Below are 17,643 nucleotides of genomic sequence, written 5' to 3'. Positions count from 1 at the left end.
AACCAAGAAATGGCAAATTACACAACTGTGAAATTTGAATCCACAGAGAAGGAAAAGCAGCAAACGAGTATCCAACATACCGGCGGAGGCCTTCAATACTGTCTAAAAAGCATCCCAAGACAAAAAGTGACTACTTACATGAAATAAAATAAAATAAAACTTATATTTGGATTTATTCAACAATTTTTGGGTCACTTCCAGGGCGTGACATTCACTTTTTTGCTCTGCAGCGACTGTGGCTAGTGGTTATTAGCCACTCAGCATTTTCACATCGATATCATGGGGAAACACTGCCATATAGATATTTTTAATATTATCTCATAATTTGGCAGCAGGAATATTAGGCTGCTGTCACTTTAAGACCTGACGCACGGATCCATTATACTGTTACACATGACCAATGGCATTTTTACATTGTGTGTATTTGACTGTTTAAGCGCAATAAATGTGCACACCAAATCTGCGGGAATGAGTAAAATTATGCGCAATCCCACGCCGAGATTCAAGACAATATTCATCGGAGCAAATGAAACGAGTGAGTGAGGCGAGGCAGGTTTGTGTGTAACTCGTGGTCAGAGAGATGACAAAGCGAAGCTGGTGTTGTGTATCTATTCTGCGGGACATGAGTATTGGAAGCGTTTCAGATATTTCAGTATCCATATGTATCAAAAAAGCTATATTTTTGACAACACTACATTGCACTTATTTCCGATGCCTTTTATAAGTCTACAATTGAATAATACTTACATGACTACTTACATATCAGATATAAAATATATCATATATAATATATAAATTGGCGGGTTGGAGGGTGTTAACGTCAAGCCCTGGGGCAAATTGCATAAACCGCTAAGACTTTACAAGTTAGACTCCAATTCATTTTCTTTAAGACTGTTCATAGCTTTTTTTTTTAAATCAGTTACATAAAAACATAGATTAGCCTAATTTAATACCGAAAAGTAAAAACGATCCCCAGACTAATGGCTAGTGGGTCACACTAGAACTTTAAACATAGCCATTATGTTAAGACAGTGTCTTTACAACCGGCCCCTGGTCATTTCCATTGGTTTGGTTATATCATAGTATTGTTAACTTGAAATAGGTAGCTTTGACTAGTACGTTTGAACGGTTGAATGTAATCTAGACAGCATGTTTGGGCATCATATGTGGGAATGAGTGGTGTCTAGGTAGGCAGCTCTCTAGGTTTGACAGGTTTTTACAAGCGCCATGACAATTTTTTCAATACTTTTAACAAATTTCCTAAACTCTTAACGCACCAACACACCTACAACACACAATTGGCAAAACAGTTAATTTCATGCACAAAAGCACACATCGTAGACTAAACTCCAACACTAATTTTCAAAATACAATAACACACTAGCAACAATACACTGTGTCTACCAAAACACTGCAAACATGTCTCAAAATCAAATAATTGTTCAAAACACTAACATATGTTCTCGTCCAACAGGAAGATTTAGTCAATCATAGCACAATGTCATAAAAACACTAACATCAGATGTAATTACAGAAACTGCATTATATTATATGTGTCAGGTTTGCCCTTATACAACACACAGTATATTGTATTGATCATAGATTGTGTTTTGCACTGCAGTTTCTTTTGAAGGCTCTCTACATTTTTGTTTTGTTGGGTTTAGGTCTTTCGCTGCAGAAATTCAATAAAAAAAAGACCCATCTCAGAGTGCTTTATAATGTACGGTTACTGTAATGAAAAAACGAAGACAGAGACAGAATTGCTGCGATAAATAAAAATAAATGTATATATTTGCATAATTCAATCAGCTGTTTCTCAGTAACAATAGAATAAAATACAGGAGATATATTTGTGTTTCAATTCACAATATAAACAGCTGTTCACCTTGACTTTAGCCTGGGTTATGTTTAGGACATGGTGTTTTCTGTTCTGACATACAGTGTTAAAGCATTGGTAAATTTTCCAGTAAAAATCTATTGTTTTGCTCTTGTTTGAGCTTGTGTGTAAAAGAAGTTCAAGCATTTAAAATTTGTGTTAATTGTATGCATTTTGTGTTAAAGCAACAAGAAATGTGTTAATAGTATAGCTTACACAGACGGATGTAGTGCTAACTGTGTTAAGAGTTAAGGAAATTTGTCATAGCGATTGTAAAAAAACTGTAAATAAAACGAGAAGAGAAATTCTTATATACAGGTGCTGGTCATATAATTAGAATATCATCAAAAAGTTGATATTTCAAGAATTCAACTTAACAGGTGAAACTAATATATTATATAAACTCATTACATGCAAAGTGAGATAATACAAGACTATTTGTTATAATTTTGATGATTATGGCTTATAGCTCATGAAACCCACTAAATCAAAATCCCAGAAAATTTGAATATTACATGAAATCACACAGTAATTACACAGGAATACCATGGTCACTGAACCAGGTTTTGGTTCTTTTGGCAGTGTGGGCTCGGTAAATCCTGCTGGAAAATGAAGCAAGTTCTCTGATTATGTCCTGGTAGACGGCTGCGTTGACTCTGGATTCAATAAAGCACAGTGGACCAAAGTCCTCTTTTCTGATGAGAGCAAATTTGCATATGATTTGTAAACCAAGGTCTCAGAGTCTGGAGGAAGAACGGAGAGGCACACAATCCAAGATGCATGAAGTCCAGTGTGAAGTTAAGTCTTGAAGTATCTCACTTTGCATGTAATGAGTCTATATAATCTATTAGTTTCACCTGGGTCCTTCGGCCCAAATGGACCCGAAAAATTTAAATATTTATTTTTTAAAAATCATAGCTTCATCGGAATGGTCTGAAATTTGGTGACTTTTTTGGTACTTGGTATATGAACATCCAAAAAAATTGGGGACAGGATTTGAATAATCTAAGTGGTTGTAAAAAAAATGGTCACACTCAGGACCTTCGGCCCAAATGGACCCGGCACAGGAAATGAATGGGAAATTGGCAAAAATGTGAAAATACCGAGTTTTTTTGTGCGTACAATCTACAAATCAGCCACGATCCAGAAAAAAAGCACACAACAGTGAAGGGGTGAATCTATAAAACATCAAGAGTGCAAAACAGACACATCCACACACACACACACACACACACTTTTATACATAAACAAACTGTGTTTTGCATTTTTAAAATGCTCAGTTTGTCCACCAGATGGCATCCATCTCATTTCAAAAATTGCTTTCATGAGGTCTAGGCTTGACACTAAAATGAAATACAGCTTTAAAAAAAAAAAAAAATTTTTTTTTTTTTTTATATAATTTTCTATTATATTCAATGGGGGGGAAATTGGGGGAAAATGGGTCATATTTATTGCATAAATATTAATTATAAATCATAAAACTCTCAAAACACCAAAAAAGAAAAGAAAAAATATTATACAAAACAAGTAAAAAAAAAAAATGATGATTTTCTTTTAATAAATATGAATCCCACCCCTCCGGCCCATTTGGACCCGAAGGTCCTGAGTGTGACCCTGAAACGAAGGACCCCAGAGGGTTAAGTTGAATTCTTGAAATGAATCAACTTTTTGATGATATTCTAATTATATGACCAGCACCTGTATATACTGTCTCTTTATACCTACATGTTTTGGCTTTGGTGTAAAATTTCAATATATCAGTTATCAGTGACGGTCACAGTGATGTATTATAGATAAATCTGGGCATTAAAGGAATGATGTAAACTGTACTGGTAAGTGTCATGAGGTGCATCATGGGAGATCAGTACCAGGCTGTTGTGGCTCTGTTGTTCGAGTAGCCGAGTGTTTTCCTTCTCCAGCTGCTTCAGGTCCAGCATGGGCAGCCGTACTCCATCCTCTAAACACTTCTCCACCTTCTCTTGCAGGCTACAGAAAGATGTTTTACAGTACTCTATCATTCAGTGAGTAAAACGAAATAAGGCAGAGAGAAATCTCGACTAGGGATGGGCATTTTTCAGAAATATTGTATTCGAATGTTCGGGATCATAAAAATCGAATATTCGTTTATCTAAATATCGTTTAACGAGACGGAAAAGTTTTTGTCACCATTTCTGAGCAAACTTACCTATATATCTTAAGGTTTTCTTTTAGTTGAAAACATTTAACAATGTGTAAACAAAAAATATAAAGAAAAAAAGCGTTTAAGCTCAAGCAGCGCGAACGTGAAAACACGCTAATAAAGCAGACTGCGCAGTTATCGTACAGAACGGATTTCATGTGATTTCTCATTGTGGTGGTGATATTATGATAACTCCGTTTCATTAATAATTGATTAAAAGTAATTCCATTTTGTAATATTATTTTCATCTAGTAATTCCAACTTCGCGATTCGGACGACGACATTATGTGATCAAATACAATCCACTTGTTAAACGCGCTCCACAGCGCCACCCAGTGGATTTAATTATAACTGCGATAAAAAAAAACAGAAAAACAGAAAAATTCGAATAGTATTTTATTTTTCGAAAATTCGTGCACATCCCTAATGTCGACAGCTCCTTATTATACATCAACGCTGCTGTGGTCTTTCCTTGTTGAAGATTGGCCTGATTTCATCCCCATGTTTACATGTTTTACAGCACTTTGATCTTCAGCTCACTTAACAAGGATTGAGCACTCTGTATATAAAAAGTGGTTTTCAGAAAGAAACCAAAATCAAAAGCAATTCTTCCGGCTGTGAGGTCGTCTCAATAGAGCGAGCGAGTATGTGCCGTACCTTTGAACAGCGGCCACAAGCTCTTTCTCCCGCTTGGATTGGGTCTCGATGAGGGCGTCTTTCTCCGGCAGCACGGCTCGGTTCTCCTCCAGGGTTTTCTGCAGATGAGCGACGGTGTCCTCCAACGCCTGCTTCTTCCCCTGCACTTCCTGCAACTGAGAAACGCACAGAGATGAACACAGCATCATACACAAACACATATGTTTATTCTGCACTATTATTTTGGATGTAATCATTATTTTTGTCTTGCTTTCCAGTAAATTGATGTTCACCATCAACTAAATCAAGGTAAATTTAATTGAGAACAAACATTTTGTAAGAGTGCATTATTAGCATATTAGTAATTTAATATTTATTAATTATTTTATTTTGTTTATGCATTTATTTTTCTTATCCAACTGACAAGAAGCTTTGCTTGTTTTGTTTTTTTAGAATAAACCTTACAAATTTTGTGAGATTTATGCTTAAAACAAGACAAAACTATTTTTCATTGGGGAAAGAAACATAAAATAAAATAATAAATAAATGTTAGATTACATTTTTTTCAACCATTTTGGGTCACTACATAATTCTCATACTTTCAATTGTGTTATTTTTTAAATTTGATAACTTCACTCAGTTAAATCTAATATTGGCCAGAACTTTTTAAAAATAAAATAAAATATATTAATTCAAGAGTTTGTCTTATACAAATGTATCTTTTCTTTATTCTGATATTTTTTATAGACTAATATATTGATTAGTAAAATGATTTTTGCAGTCAACTGTATTGCATTTAATCCAATATCACAGTAAATGTCTGGCTCACAGTGACTGTGCTAAAGCGCTAATCAGGTAAGAAAAATACAAACATTTGTTGGACTGTCAGATAATATTAATCCTTTTACGGTTGTGCATACTAGTAAACTGCACAAAATAATGATTTAATAACCCACAAGTAAGATTATTCCCAAACATAATGAAGAGCGCCTGCTGTCACACTAGCAGCTGTTTGCGCTGATGTATTAGCAGAACACCGCGGGGACTGGCACTGCTATGTTGGTTTAGGAGACGTTAATTATGCCCATTAACTGAACCAAGAACACTTTAGATCTGATTGTCAGCCTCAAAAATCTAAAGTTAGACAAGTTTGTGACCAACTTGGAAAAGGTGGCATTCTGAGGTGTTGGAACTGTAATAAAAAAAAAGAAAAGAAATTTAATTTTTATAACGATATCGATTCTAAAATCCCATGAACGGATTTTTTAGTCCGCTGTTTCCAGTCGACGAATGAACAAAACTGAACTTATCATCTCTTCCGCTTTACTACTAGTTACAGCACCAAATAAACATGAATGAACATCAGAAGGTTTGTAATCACTCAATCAATGTTCCAACCGCAGAAAGACCTCAATAAAACAACTTAAAAAACAATGTCATCTAATGTTACAATTACCTACAATAAACCCATTAGTCAGCTAAAATAAACTCTAGAGAGGAGCATTTTGATAAATATACAGTATGCACTATACTGCATATCCATTGTATTTTTACTAACCTGTTCTTCAATATTTAATGTATGTTTAAATAAATCCATCATGTTTTTATGACAGCCACCATTTAAATATTTATATTTAGAAAAAATGAGTAGAAACATCATTATTATATAAACTTCCTTATGTGTAATTTAAAAGTAGCCTGTACAAATCAGTTAATTTAAACATTTAATATTATAGTAATGTTCCAACTGGGGTTTCCTATATAGTTTACAGCATTAGCTGAGATATTTTTTTTCATGTACTGTACCCCAATTCATCGATATCGAATCAAATTGAATCGAAACTGGAATTGAATCGAATCGCAAGCTTGTGAATCGAAATCGAATCAAATAGTGAAATTTGTAAGCCTGGTCCCACCAGACTCTCGTACATTTCATTTCATTTGTACATAGAGTCTGGCACCGCTCCATTGACAAGCGTTAACTTCCTTGTAGGCGGAAACTCTATTGAAGTCTAAAACTATTGGATCTGCCCAGAGTCACTCTGGATCTGCCATAACCAATCGCTAACGTTTGGTCGTGACGTGTGCCTAGCGTTCGCCTTAGCCAACTCATTCACCACTAACGGAGCGAGCTGGAAAATCAAACTTTTCCCGAACCGCGTGGGGAGGATGGCCACAACATCATGGCCACAAACAAAACTAAGCAAAGATTGCTCTTGCTCCGGCTTTAACTTCTTGATATTCGGCAGCGTTGCCACAACGGACCGAATGGCTTCGCTAGCATCTTTCTCCGCCGCCATTACTGAACTACAACTCAAAATAACGCACAACATCAACGTCATCGTTCTCAGCAACTCCCTCTGTTCGCTGATTGGCCCGGTAAAAAATTGATCGGAGAAAGCCGAAGACTACAGCACAATCCCAGACGTAGTACTGAAGGAAAATGAAAATTGAGCGGAAGTACGAGCCAGGCTAAAAAAAATGGTGTCAATACCCAGCGCTAGTGGTAATGATTTTGGAGGGTGTAAAACACAATGGCTAGTTTAGCAGTGTAGGAGACGGCACGTACCTGCTGAGCCTGTGTCTGGACCTCGTCCAGCGAGGGCAGGTCCGCCAGGTACTTCTCCAGCGTCTCGATGCGCTGCTGCTTCTCTTGATTCTGCTCATGTTCACGCTGGCATTTCTTCTTCAGACTGCTGATGTAACGGTCACGTGTTTTCATCTGATCGGAAGCACAAAGCATCTTTTTAACATTTTTATTTAACCAGATGATCTCATTGAGATTTAAAGCCTCTTTTTCAAGAGAGACCTGGCCAAAATGGCAGCATATTAACAGTGCACAGTTATTAGGGATGGGCGATACCACTTATTTTGTTTTCGATGCGAAACCGATACGTTCAAGGCCAGTATCGTCGATACCGATACCAATACGATACCTCTAAACTGAACTTTTAAATTATTCAATTACTATGATTATAATGGGTAATGATACCCACTAAACATTATATTTGAAAGGCATTTTAACATTCAATATGCCTTTATTGGAATTTATTAGATTATATTTTTATTTACACATGGTTAAAAAGTTTACTTGTAGTGGTAACCATGGAAATCTACAAAATATTATAGGCCTATTTGAACTATGATCACTGTAATGTTCATTTTCCAGTAAATGTAACCTTTTTATTCCGACAGTGTATGATTTATATTAAAATTAGTTACAGAATAAAACATCAGTTTGAACTTTTAACATTTAATTTAATTGCACAATGCTTCAATTTGTTTATTGTGAAATAGCTGAAACATATATTTTTCAGTCTTCTGTTAAGCATTGTTTGAATCACTGATCTATCTAATGATAATATATACAGTAGATTAGTGGTTTCAATGCATTGTTGGCAGTGTGTGATTGATTGTGTTCAGTTCAGATAAGCAGGGAAGTGGTTCTACTACACAATTATTCACTAACATAGGTTATTCATACAATTCAATGCATATTGTACGCATTCGATTTCTTGTCAAATAAACAAAATCACTGGTAAAAAAACAAAACTGTAGAATCTATATTTTTATTTGAGTATCGATACTTTCGATTCTCGATGTCAGTATCGATATATCCCATCACTACTACAAATACGAACACCAAGCACACGCACAACAAGGAACATTTAACAAGATCCTCAAGATACATAAACAAACAACATCAGACTACTTAAAAGTACAATTTATACATACCATAGGTTTAAAAGATTTAGTTATTTTAAAAACAGTGACAACAATTTATGGCATCTATTTCCAAAACTTTCATGCGTTGTTTAAATTCACCAAAAGAAATCAGAATTCGCGATTGCAAATCAGTCTGTAATGTGTAATAACTAAACGCCTTCTTACCGAGCTCTGAACGAACCGCACATACAGATAACAAGTACAAGTTACCGGAGAGCAAATTATAGGAACTGATGTTACGTGACATATAGGAGCAAAGATAAGAGATCACATCCAGCATAGATATGCTTTAGCTAAAAGCTTCAGTAGTAAGCGTGCGTACGCACTCATTTGAGCATGAAATCTGTGTGCGAATGTTTTCGCGAACAGATCATGATTCACCAATAACTTTCATACTAAAATTTATTGTAAATACCGGTACACAAAAATGTAGGAACAACTGAAACCACACGCACGCAAAAATTCACATATTCTAAATGGTCCGAAACGTCCGAAAATGACATTTTATCTAGAGATATTTCCTAAGGTTTGTGAGGTTGCTCTGCTTAAAGATGGAGATACGCATACGCACAGCTGGCCAATGACAGCGCTGTAATCTGGTTTTAAAAAGCTGTGTTTCATGCAAAAGAACAACCTTGGATTGGCAGTCGCTCATTTAGAAAACAGAAAATTCATTAACATTAGAATAGATATATATGTGCGAATGCACTTGTTGTGTTGTGAATTAGACAGTTTTTGTAAGATCAGAAGAAAAATACTTCTGAGTAATAAGTAGTACATGCAATTATTATTGAATGAGACCCAACGATTTTGGAAACGCTTAATTTTACAGTACAGTACTTACAGTGTACTTACCTAGAAAGTACTGGGTAATATAAGGTAAGTACATGGGTTAAGGGTAGGTTCAGGGTTAGTACCCAGTTATTGTAATTACTATAATAAGTACATAGTATGTAGATGGGAAACAGGACTGTAAAATGAAGCGTTACCAAGATTTTTAAAAATTTTGGCACCACGGACCTTTAGGTCTTGAATTAGAAGTTCTAACCTTCTCCTCTAGTTTCTTGATGTCTTCGGTGTATTTCTGTGTATTTTGTTTGAGAAATTCGCTGAGGTGGATGACCTCCAGCTCTGCCGCTGCTAATTTACGCCCCAGCTCTCCGTTCTCGCTGCACAGTGGGCTCAGTCGCTCGGGAAGCGGAGACCTCGGACTCTGGCCCGATACGGGACTGTCATATGGAGAATCCTAAAAAAAGTGGAAAGAACCATTTTTTTTACTAAAAAGTATTTTCTCTTATTTAAAGGACAATTCCGGTATTAGCACTTTGAGTCTGTTTTCTAGTTTGTTTTGGATGAACTAGAGTGGTGGACACAGAATTTTACGATGGGTTCTGTCTCGACTTTTTGACTATTTTAGAATCGCCTTCAGAGTGGCCGTCTACCGGCATGCATGTCCTTAAAACAACCCTTAACGTTCGTTTTCAAAACTGTGCAACTCACCGAGTGGTTAGTGGTGTTAGTTGATGATTAAAAAAATATATATCGGCGCAATGTATGATTTCAATCCGGTTTTATTTGCTATAGTGGAACTATTTTTTCAGATACCTCACAACCGCGTATAAACTTGAGTCTGAAGCGTTAGCACACTCCCGACCACTTGATGGCGCAAGCACTTTGCCGTACAAGGACGCTGTACGGAATAGGGGAGGCACGATCCACCTTTTTTGCCTCCGATACCGATTCCGATACCTGGGACTCAGTATTGGCCGATACCGATCCGATCCAATACTAAAATAATAATTAAAAAAAACGTGCCAAATTACCGAATTAACTGTATCTGTATGCCTCACAGTGGGGAAGAGACTGGGATTATTCTTTTGTTAAAGGCATCAAAGCTTGACTTAAACATTATTTTCCTTACTTTGTAAAACAATACAGACAAAATATGTACTATATAATTAAAAGACATTTATTTTTAAATTTTAAGCGCAACTTTTTAATGAAGCAGCAACATATGATACATAGATTGGACAGAACAACTAAGGCTATCAATAAACTGCCATTGCGCAAAAGTATTGTAATATGAAAGGCTCCAATTCAGTGCGGCACGAAACCTTATGCGCATCCCGTGCGCACAATGATGCGCTCGAAGCAACATGGAGTCACGGCGCGCAGCGCGTCGCATTGAAAAGTTCAAAGCACAAAAGTAAGATATACATATATTTCTTTATTTATTCATTAGTATGAGCCTTTTAACAGTTTTAAATTTCAGTTAATGTGCGCGTGAAGAGCAATTATATCGCTCTCTACTCCAGTGTTGTGATCACTGAGGAGTTGTGTTGTGATCTAACAGACACCCGGTAGAAAGTAACATGTGAAACTCCAGCACGTTAAAGTCCTTTTATGCAAACAATAGACCTTTATCTACATATCTACAGTATAATAATAGGAACATTGACTCATCTTGGAGAGAGTTTCATCGTGTTGACTGTTTTACCCGAGCGCGACGCGCTGTTTGAGTGCTGAGAATGACTGACAGCCGCAGCGGAGGGAAGCACTTAGGTGAAGATTAATTTAACGATTTAAATCTGTACCTCACATTAAACTATATGTAATGGCTTCAGAAATCTTGGAATACAGTACACGGAAACATTATAGTGCTTTATAATGTTTTTGTGCCTTATGTGTTGTATAACAATAACATACGTAGGCTACAATATCGGATCGGATTTGGATGGTCTCGTCTGGCGATACCCGATCCGGCAAATATTGCTAGTATCGGAGCAATACCGATACTGAGTACCGGATCGGCGCCCCCCTAGTACGGAACACGGTGTCTAGCCTTCTGAGAGACGGAGAACCGAGCGAGAAGACTACAACAAATGTAAACAGCCCCCTTTTCCGTTTCCGGTAGCGCAGTAATATCAACGAGCAATGAGTCCTCCAACAGAAATCAATGCGATTTTACAAAATAACAAATAAAACACGACAGAAACTGTATTTCGCTACGCTACTTGTTTTGGAACATCAACGAACACCACTAACCACTCGGTGAGTTGCACACTTTTGAAAATGAATGTTAAGAGTTGCTTTAAGGACATGTTTGTGCATGATTAGACGGCCACTCTGAAGGCGATTCTAAAATAGTCGAGGCAGGGCCAATCGTTAAAATTTCTGTGTCCACCACTCTACTTCATCCAAAACAAACTAGAAAACAGATTCAAAGTGTTAAATACCAGAATTGTCCTTTAATTCATTTTAATGAGACATACCTTGGCCTTGAGCAGATACGAGTCATCATAGCGCCCCCTCTGGGTTTGGAGGACTTGTTGCGCCCGTATCTCATTTTCCCTGATCCTGGCATGAAGCTGAAGGATTTGCTGCTTTTGCCTAGAATACACAAATCAGTAAAACACTCAGTATTCACTTAGATTATATTGGCATTAATATATTGTCTATATTACTACCATGTGAAGAAGTTGTTTTAAAAACAAGTACGCTGAAAAATTCCTTTTGAGAGCGAGGGACACGCTTGCTGGAGGCAGTCGCTGTGATGTCAACTGATTTCATAAGAAATGTTTTTACACTTGCAATGACACTTTAAAGTGTGCTTGTGCGTGGTTTGGACATTTTCTACATTTGAGCAAAATCAGAGAGAGTGTGTGGTTAAACATTCTTAAATCACGTTCAGCATTATAAAATACCAGCAAAATCAGTGAACTGATCGCAACATCATCTTGTGGTACATCATTTTTTATCCATTAAAGGTGCAGTAAGTAATTTTCTTGAAAAATGTCCTTTTAACATGACGGATATCACTGAATTCAGGGTTCTGAAATACACACACACACACACACACACACACACACACACACACACACACACACTCACACTCACACTCACACTCACACTCACACTCCAGATATTTTCAGCCACATTATATATATATATATATATTTTTTTTTTATAAGTAAAATAGGAAAATTTTACATAGTAATAATACAAAAAAATATATGAATGTGACAGTATTATTTTAATTCTGGGATGAATTGTAAGTAATAACTATGTATTAACTGTAAGAAATAACTATGCAAACCATACAAATAACTATTTCGGTTCGCGTACCTACCCGAAGTGATAAAATAAAATTCTGCATCACAATTTATAGATAAGACAAGTAGTTTGTTTAGGTATGGTTTGTAGGGAATTACAAAGCTGTGCACATATATTCAAACGCACATAACTATAGAATCAATTCGTAATGCGCATGTGAACGCCATCACAGGTTCAGTTTAAAGTCTGTTTAGAGAGAACGGTGTCGTCTTAGCGGCCACTAATTTAATAACAAATGATAATTTCGACGGAAGTGATTCAATCAAAACGACTTTAGCTGGAAAAAACATTATTCAAGAACCACTATAAAACCAAACCAATCTCGGTTACGTTAAATTATATGTTTATCTCTGTAAAGCTGCTTTGAAACAATCTACATTGTTAAAAGCGCTATATAAATGAGGATGACTTTACTATGCACAGTACAGTAGAATGGCAACATAAAAATTATTTAATTGTGTTTATATCAAACTCACTATTTTTCTCACATAGTACTAAAAATGTGTTACTGTGTTTATATTTAAAACATTTTTTTTAACAAATCAGAAGATTACTTCTACCACTAAATACTTTTTTATGTTCACAAAGCACCCCATGTATGGGAAACAGGAAGTGTTTCTTAAAAAATCCTTCAGGTTTAACGCCATATTCATCTCTTAAATGTTCAACCCCGTAAGACCTTCGTTCATCTTCGTAACACGAATTGAGATATTTGTGATTAAATCTGAGAGCTGGATCACTCCTCCATAGGCTTCTAAGGGATTGAAACTTGTTCCCCGAAAAGTTATTAAAGACATCGTTAAAATAGTCCAAGTGACTACAGTGGCTCAATCTTAAGTTTATCAAGCGACGAGAATACTTTTTGTGCGCAAAAACAAACAAAAATAACGACTTTATTTCAACTATTGATTTCCTTCTCTGTGGGCGTCGAGTGAGTACACTAGTGTAACAGCGCAGCGCTTCTGTGTTGTACGTCACACGCATCACACACATGACCAGCGTCGGCCAATAGTGAGCCTACGTGTGACGTAGCTCTACGCTATCACACTACGCTATCACACTACGCTATCACACTACGCTATCACACTACGCTAACACACTACGCTATCACACTACGCTATCACACTACGCTATCACACTACGCTATCACACTACGCTATCACACTACGCTATCACACTACGCTATCACACTACGCTAACACACTACGCTATCACACTACGCTATCACACTACGCTATCACACTACGCTATCACACTACGCTAACACACTACGCTATCACACTACGCTATCACACTACGCTATCACACTACGCTATCACACTACGCTAACACACTACGCTATCACACTACGCTATCACACTACGCTATCACACCACGCTATCACACTACGCTATCACACTACGCTATCACACTACGCTATCACACTACGCTAACACACTACGGTAACTGACTCGAGGCCCACAGAGAAGGACATGAATAGTTGAAATAAAGTTGTTATTTTTGTTTGTTTTTGCACACAAAAAGTATTCTCGTCGCTTGATAAATGTAAGATTGAGCCACTGTAGTCACTTGGACTATTTTAACGATGTCTTTAATAACTTTTCGGGGAACAAGTTTCAATCCCTTAGAAGCCTATGGAGGAGTGATCCAGCTCTCAGATTTAATCACAAATATCTCAATTCGTGTCCCGAAGATGAACGAAGGTTGAACGGGGTTTGAATAACATGAGGGAGAGTAATTACTGACAGAGTTTATATTTTTGGGTGAACTATCCCTTTAAGCAGTCGTCGGGTAACTCTTTAGTTCTATTTTGCTTTGATTGCTTTTGACATTGAGATATACTGACGCCGTCTCTTTCCTGATTATTTCTATAGGGTGGGGTTTTGGAAAGAGAATGTGTGACTAATTCTGGCAGAAGTTCCAAACAGCAAGTTTAATAAAGTAAATAAAATTGTAAACGAGCGATATATAAATGGACAGCAAAACTGGATTTAGAAGCCTGACAAAAAGGAGCCTGACGCCCAGCTAAAAGCGTGCTCGTTTCCTCATGTGTAATTCTTGGCAGGGATATGCAGTGTGTTTGTGTGTGCGCAGAAACAGCAGACTGAACAGTGGCGTGTGTGGCACTGCTCCGTCTGTCAGAGATAACCTAAAAGCAAAGCGACACTATGGGTGACGGCATGATGCTATAATTACAACCGGCTCAAGGTCACAGCAGTCACTACAGGGTCACAGTCCCGAGCACAGCCGACACTGTGTTAAATTAATGAAATGCTATTAATGAAACATCTGCCCCTTCCCCAGAAACATGAGCTAATGACAAAGCTACAGAAAAATGGATGATCCATTACTTTGTTACGTGGGAGGTCAGGAAAGGTCTGGTTTTGACAGGAGTTGCATGACATTTCTTAGCAAGGTTGAGTAATTTTTGAGTTGCATCTTTTGCCGTTGCATCATGTATCATTGTGTTTGCAGCATCTTGCACCGTAATCATTGCGTTGTTTTATCGAAGCATACGTGGATTAAATTGACAAACAACCGGGAATAATTTGCTAATTCTTTAAATTATTGAATTGAAGATCTGGCCCAATTTAAACCCTGATTTCAATAATTTAACCCTCTGGGGACTAAGCCCTTTTTGGTCCGTTTTCTCTATTTTTACATTTGGGCTTATAAACCATATGTAATGGAGATGGAACACTATGTGTTTGGTATCTATGGATTCAGAAGACCCTAAGCTAACATAAGCATGCATGTAATGTGTTTATAAAGGAAGTATGAGTGAAAAATGTACAATAAACTAGAGAATTTCAAAAGCGGAAACTAGATTTTTGTCATTTATTTCTGAAAATCACACATCACACAACAATAGTGAACAGTTTTTGAATAAAACATATATTTGTCAAAGCCTTTGCTTGACAGACATGTGTAATTGTTAAATAAAATGTGTAAAGAACAATGAAAAATGTAACTTTATTTACAAATAGTCCCAGGCGTTTTTCTTAGGAATGCTTCGAATTTTCTAAGCAATGCTTCTCCTCGTCACTCTCCAGTAAGGTTGGATATCGTTTGAATTTGAACGATTACGATTTCGATGTCGATTCCTTGTTTCGATTCCGGTTCCTAACGATTCTCGATTCCGATTCTTTTAAGAGGCAGGGTTAAACAAGTTTAGGATATTTTAAATGAGCTAGCCAACCAACGATCGTTCTGAAGGAAATAGTCTAACCTTCTCCATCAATTTTAATTCTATGAACTTTTTACTTTTTATGAACTTTACTATGAATTTCTCACTGGGTTGTTTTCAACTACAATATAAATATCAAATCTATGAACTTGAATATAAATATTATAAATTATGAATATATTTTCACAGGGGTACACTTTCCTCAAGAGAGCTTTATTTTTGAAAACCTCATGAAAACACATTTACACATGAGTGTATGATGCTGCAGGTACTTAAACATGTTACCGTGCTCCCACTGATGGGCTAACCTAGTGCAGAATAGCAAATAAACAATAAGAAACAACTTGTAAAAGCTTCGTCATCTGGCGAGGAGAGAGCAGCCAGCGAAATAACCTGTGCTCCGAACGGCGTCGAGAGCACTTTTAGAACATATCCATGCCTTGGTTTGATGCTCCGTTCACACCAGACGCTAATAGAGCGTCTGCCGCGAGTGATTTCAATGCAAAGACGCGTTACGCGCGTAAAAAATTCCTGCGGCGCGAATGGGGACAGGCCTGCTTTTCAGTTTATAATGTCTATGTTTATATAGACGCGAATACTCCTTTTTTACGTGCGTCAATTTCGCTCTTGACGCGCAAATGGATTCAAAGTGTTCAAGCGTATAACTAGACGCGGTAGGCGCGAATTTGACGCGCTATTAGCAGCATTAGGACGACTCTCGAGTTGCTTCGCTTGGTTATGCCAACCCTTCCAGTGGACGCTTCTTTGTTGGTGTTCAGCGGTTTCTTCTTCCGGTCGGCGGACTGTGAATCGAAACTAGGAATCGAAATTTAAACTTTTGAACGATACCGGGGAAATCGCAAAGCTAGTCCCGGTTCCAATCGATACTCGATACTCAAGCCTACTCTCCAGTAATTGTTCCCGAGCTTGTTCCACCGTAAATCGTGCTAAGTGCTAAAACAATAAATTTGCTATAATTGTATGTGTATATATATATATATATACATATGAATCTCTGTAATAATCCTCTCCGTAAGCCTCCGTTCGCTCCCTCTCCTTCTCTCCACTCGACGCTGTTTGCGTCATATCCCTCACTATATAGTACCACCCCTTGCATAGCTACAGAGTCCTCTGATTTGCTAGAATACGTCATGGTAACCTTCCTCTGATTGGGTAAGAAAAATATTCCTGCATCGGCAATTTTTCCATTGGTTGTTGCTTGTGAATCTGCCAAACAACATTGATTTCATTGGCCTTTTACATAGTGGTATTGCGCAACAAGGAAGTGTGTATATACACAAGCCGGGTATCACTGTTATCAGCGGAATCTGAGGAAGACGGCAAACAAGACCGCACCTCTCTATCATTAATAGTTTTTAGGATAATTACACATTTGTAAATGTATGCCATTTTGGGCGGTACCGCCCAATCCGTCCCCAGAGGGTTAATACTTTTTGTAATGTCTATTTGATACTTTTCTCATTTAACACGATAATGAAATAACCCCCTTTTGGGGATAATTTCTCAGCCAAATTTGATGCGTGATTAATTTGCCATTAATTAATCACCACGTTGTTTAATTAATTACATAAAAATTTTGAATAGCTTGACAGCCCTAATAATCTTATATACACGCCCTGATAAATAGGTTTTATTCTTTGTGTACGACTTCGCAAGCACTCAGAAAGTGTCTTTGTTTCCTCACCGGTCGATCTCCAGTTCCCTCTGCCTCAGGAGTCCCTCCTTAATCTTCACCAGGGTATTGACCGGGAGAGTTGTTCCACTCAGCATCTGCACAAAACAATAATTATAGCATTAAAACTCCACATTTGGTGAACGCGCAGGGTCAGGCTAGCGTGTACTCATGTTAAGCACACAGTAATTAGCATACTCTGTCATCATAATCACGCCGAAGCCATGCAGCGT

The 17,643-nt window shown here is 37.3% G+C and overlaps 1 protein-coding gene across 2 annotated transcripts in view; it reads right to left on the bottom strand.

The window, feature by feature from the left end:
• Nucleotides 1-17,643, bottom strand: part of cep85l (centrosomal protein 85L) — a 98,087-nt gene that overhangs the window by 4,697 nt on the left and 75,747 nt on the right. For both annotated transcript variants that reach the window (XM_077247086.1, XM_077247085.1), the window contains exons 4-9: nt 17,423-17,508; nt 11,690-11,807; nt 9,466-9,663; nt 7,261-7,413; nt 4,713-4,867; nt 3,745-3,862 (exon numbers count right to left, since the gene is read on the bottom strand). In XM_077247086.1, the coding sequence (XP_077103201.1) occupies nt 3,745-3,862; nt 4,713-4,867; nt 7,261-7,413; nt 9,466-9,663; nt 11,690-11,807; nt 17,423-17,508 (828 nt within the window). The remainder of the gene's footprint in view (nt 1-3,744; nt 3,863-4,712; nt 4,868-7,260; nt 7,414-9,465; nt 9,664-11,689; nt 11,808-17,422; nt 17,509-17,643) is intronic.

This window comes from Siphateles boraxobius, unplaced genomic scaffold, assembly GCF_051911475.1.
Source record: "Siphateles boraxobius isolate OS27281-9 unplaced genomic scaffold, OSU_SipBor_1 105, whole genome shotgun sequence".
Classification (NCBI taxonomy): Eukaryota; Metazoa; Chordata; class Actinopteri; order Cypriniformes; family Leuciscidae; genus Siphateles; species Siphateles boraxobius.
This window is presented reverse-complemented; position numbering and strand designations above follow the sequence as displayed.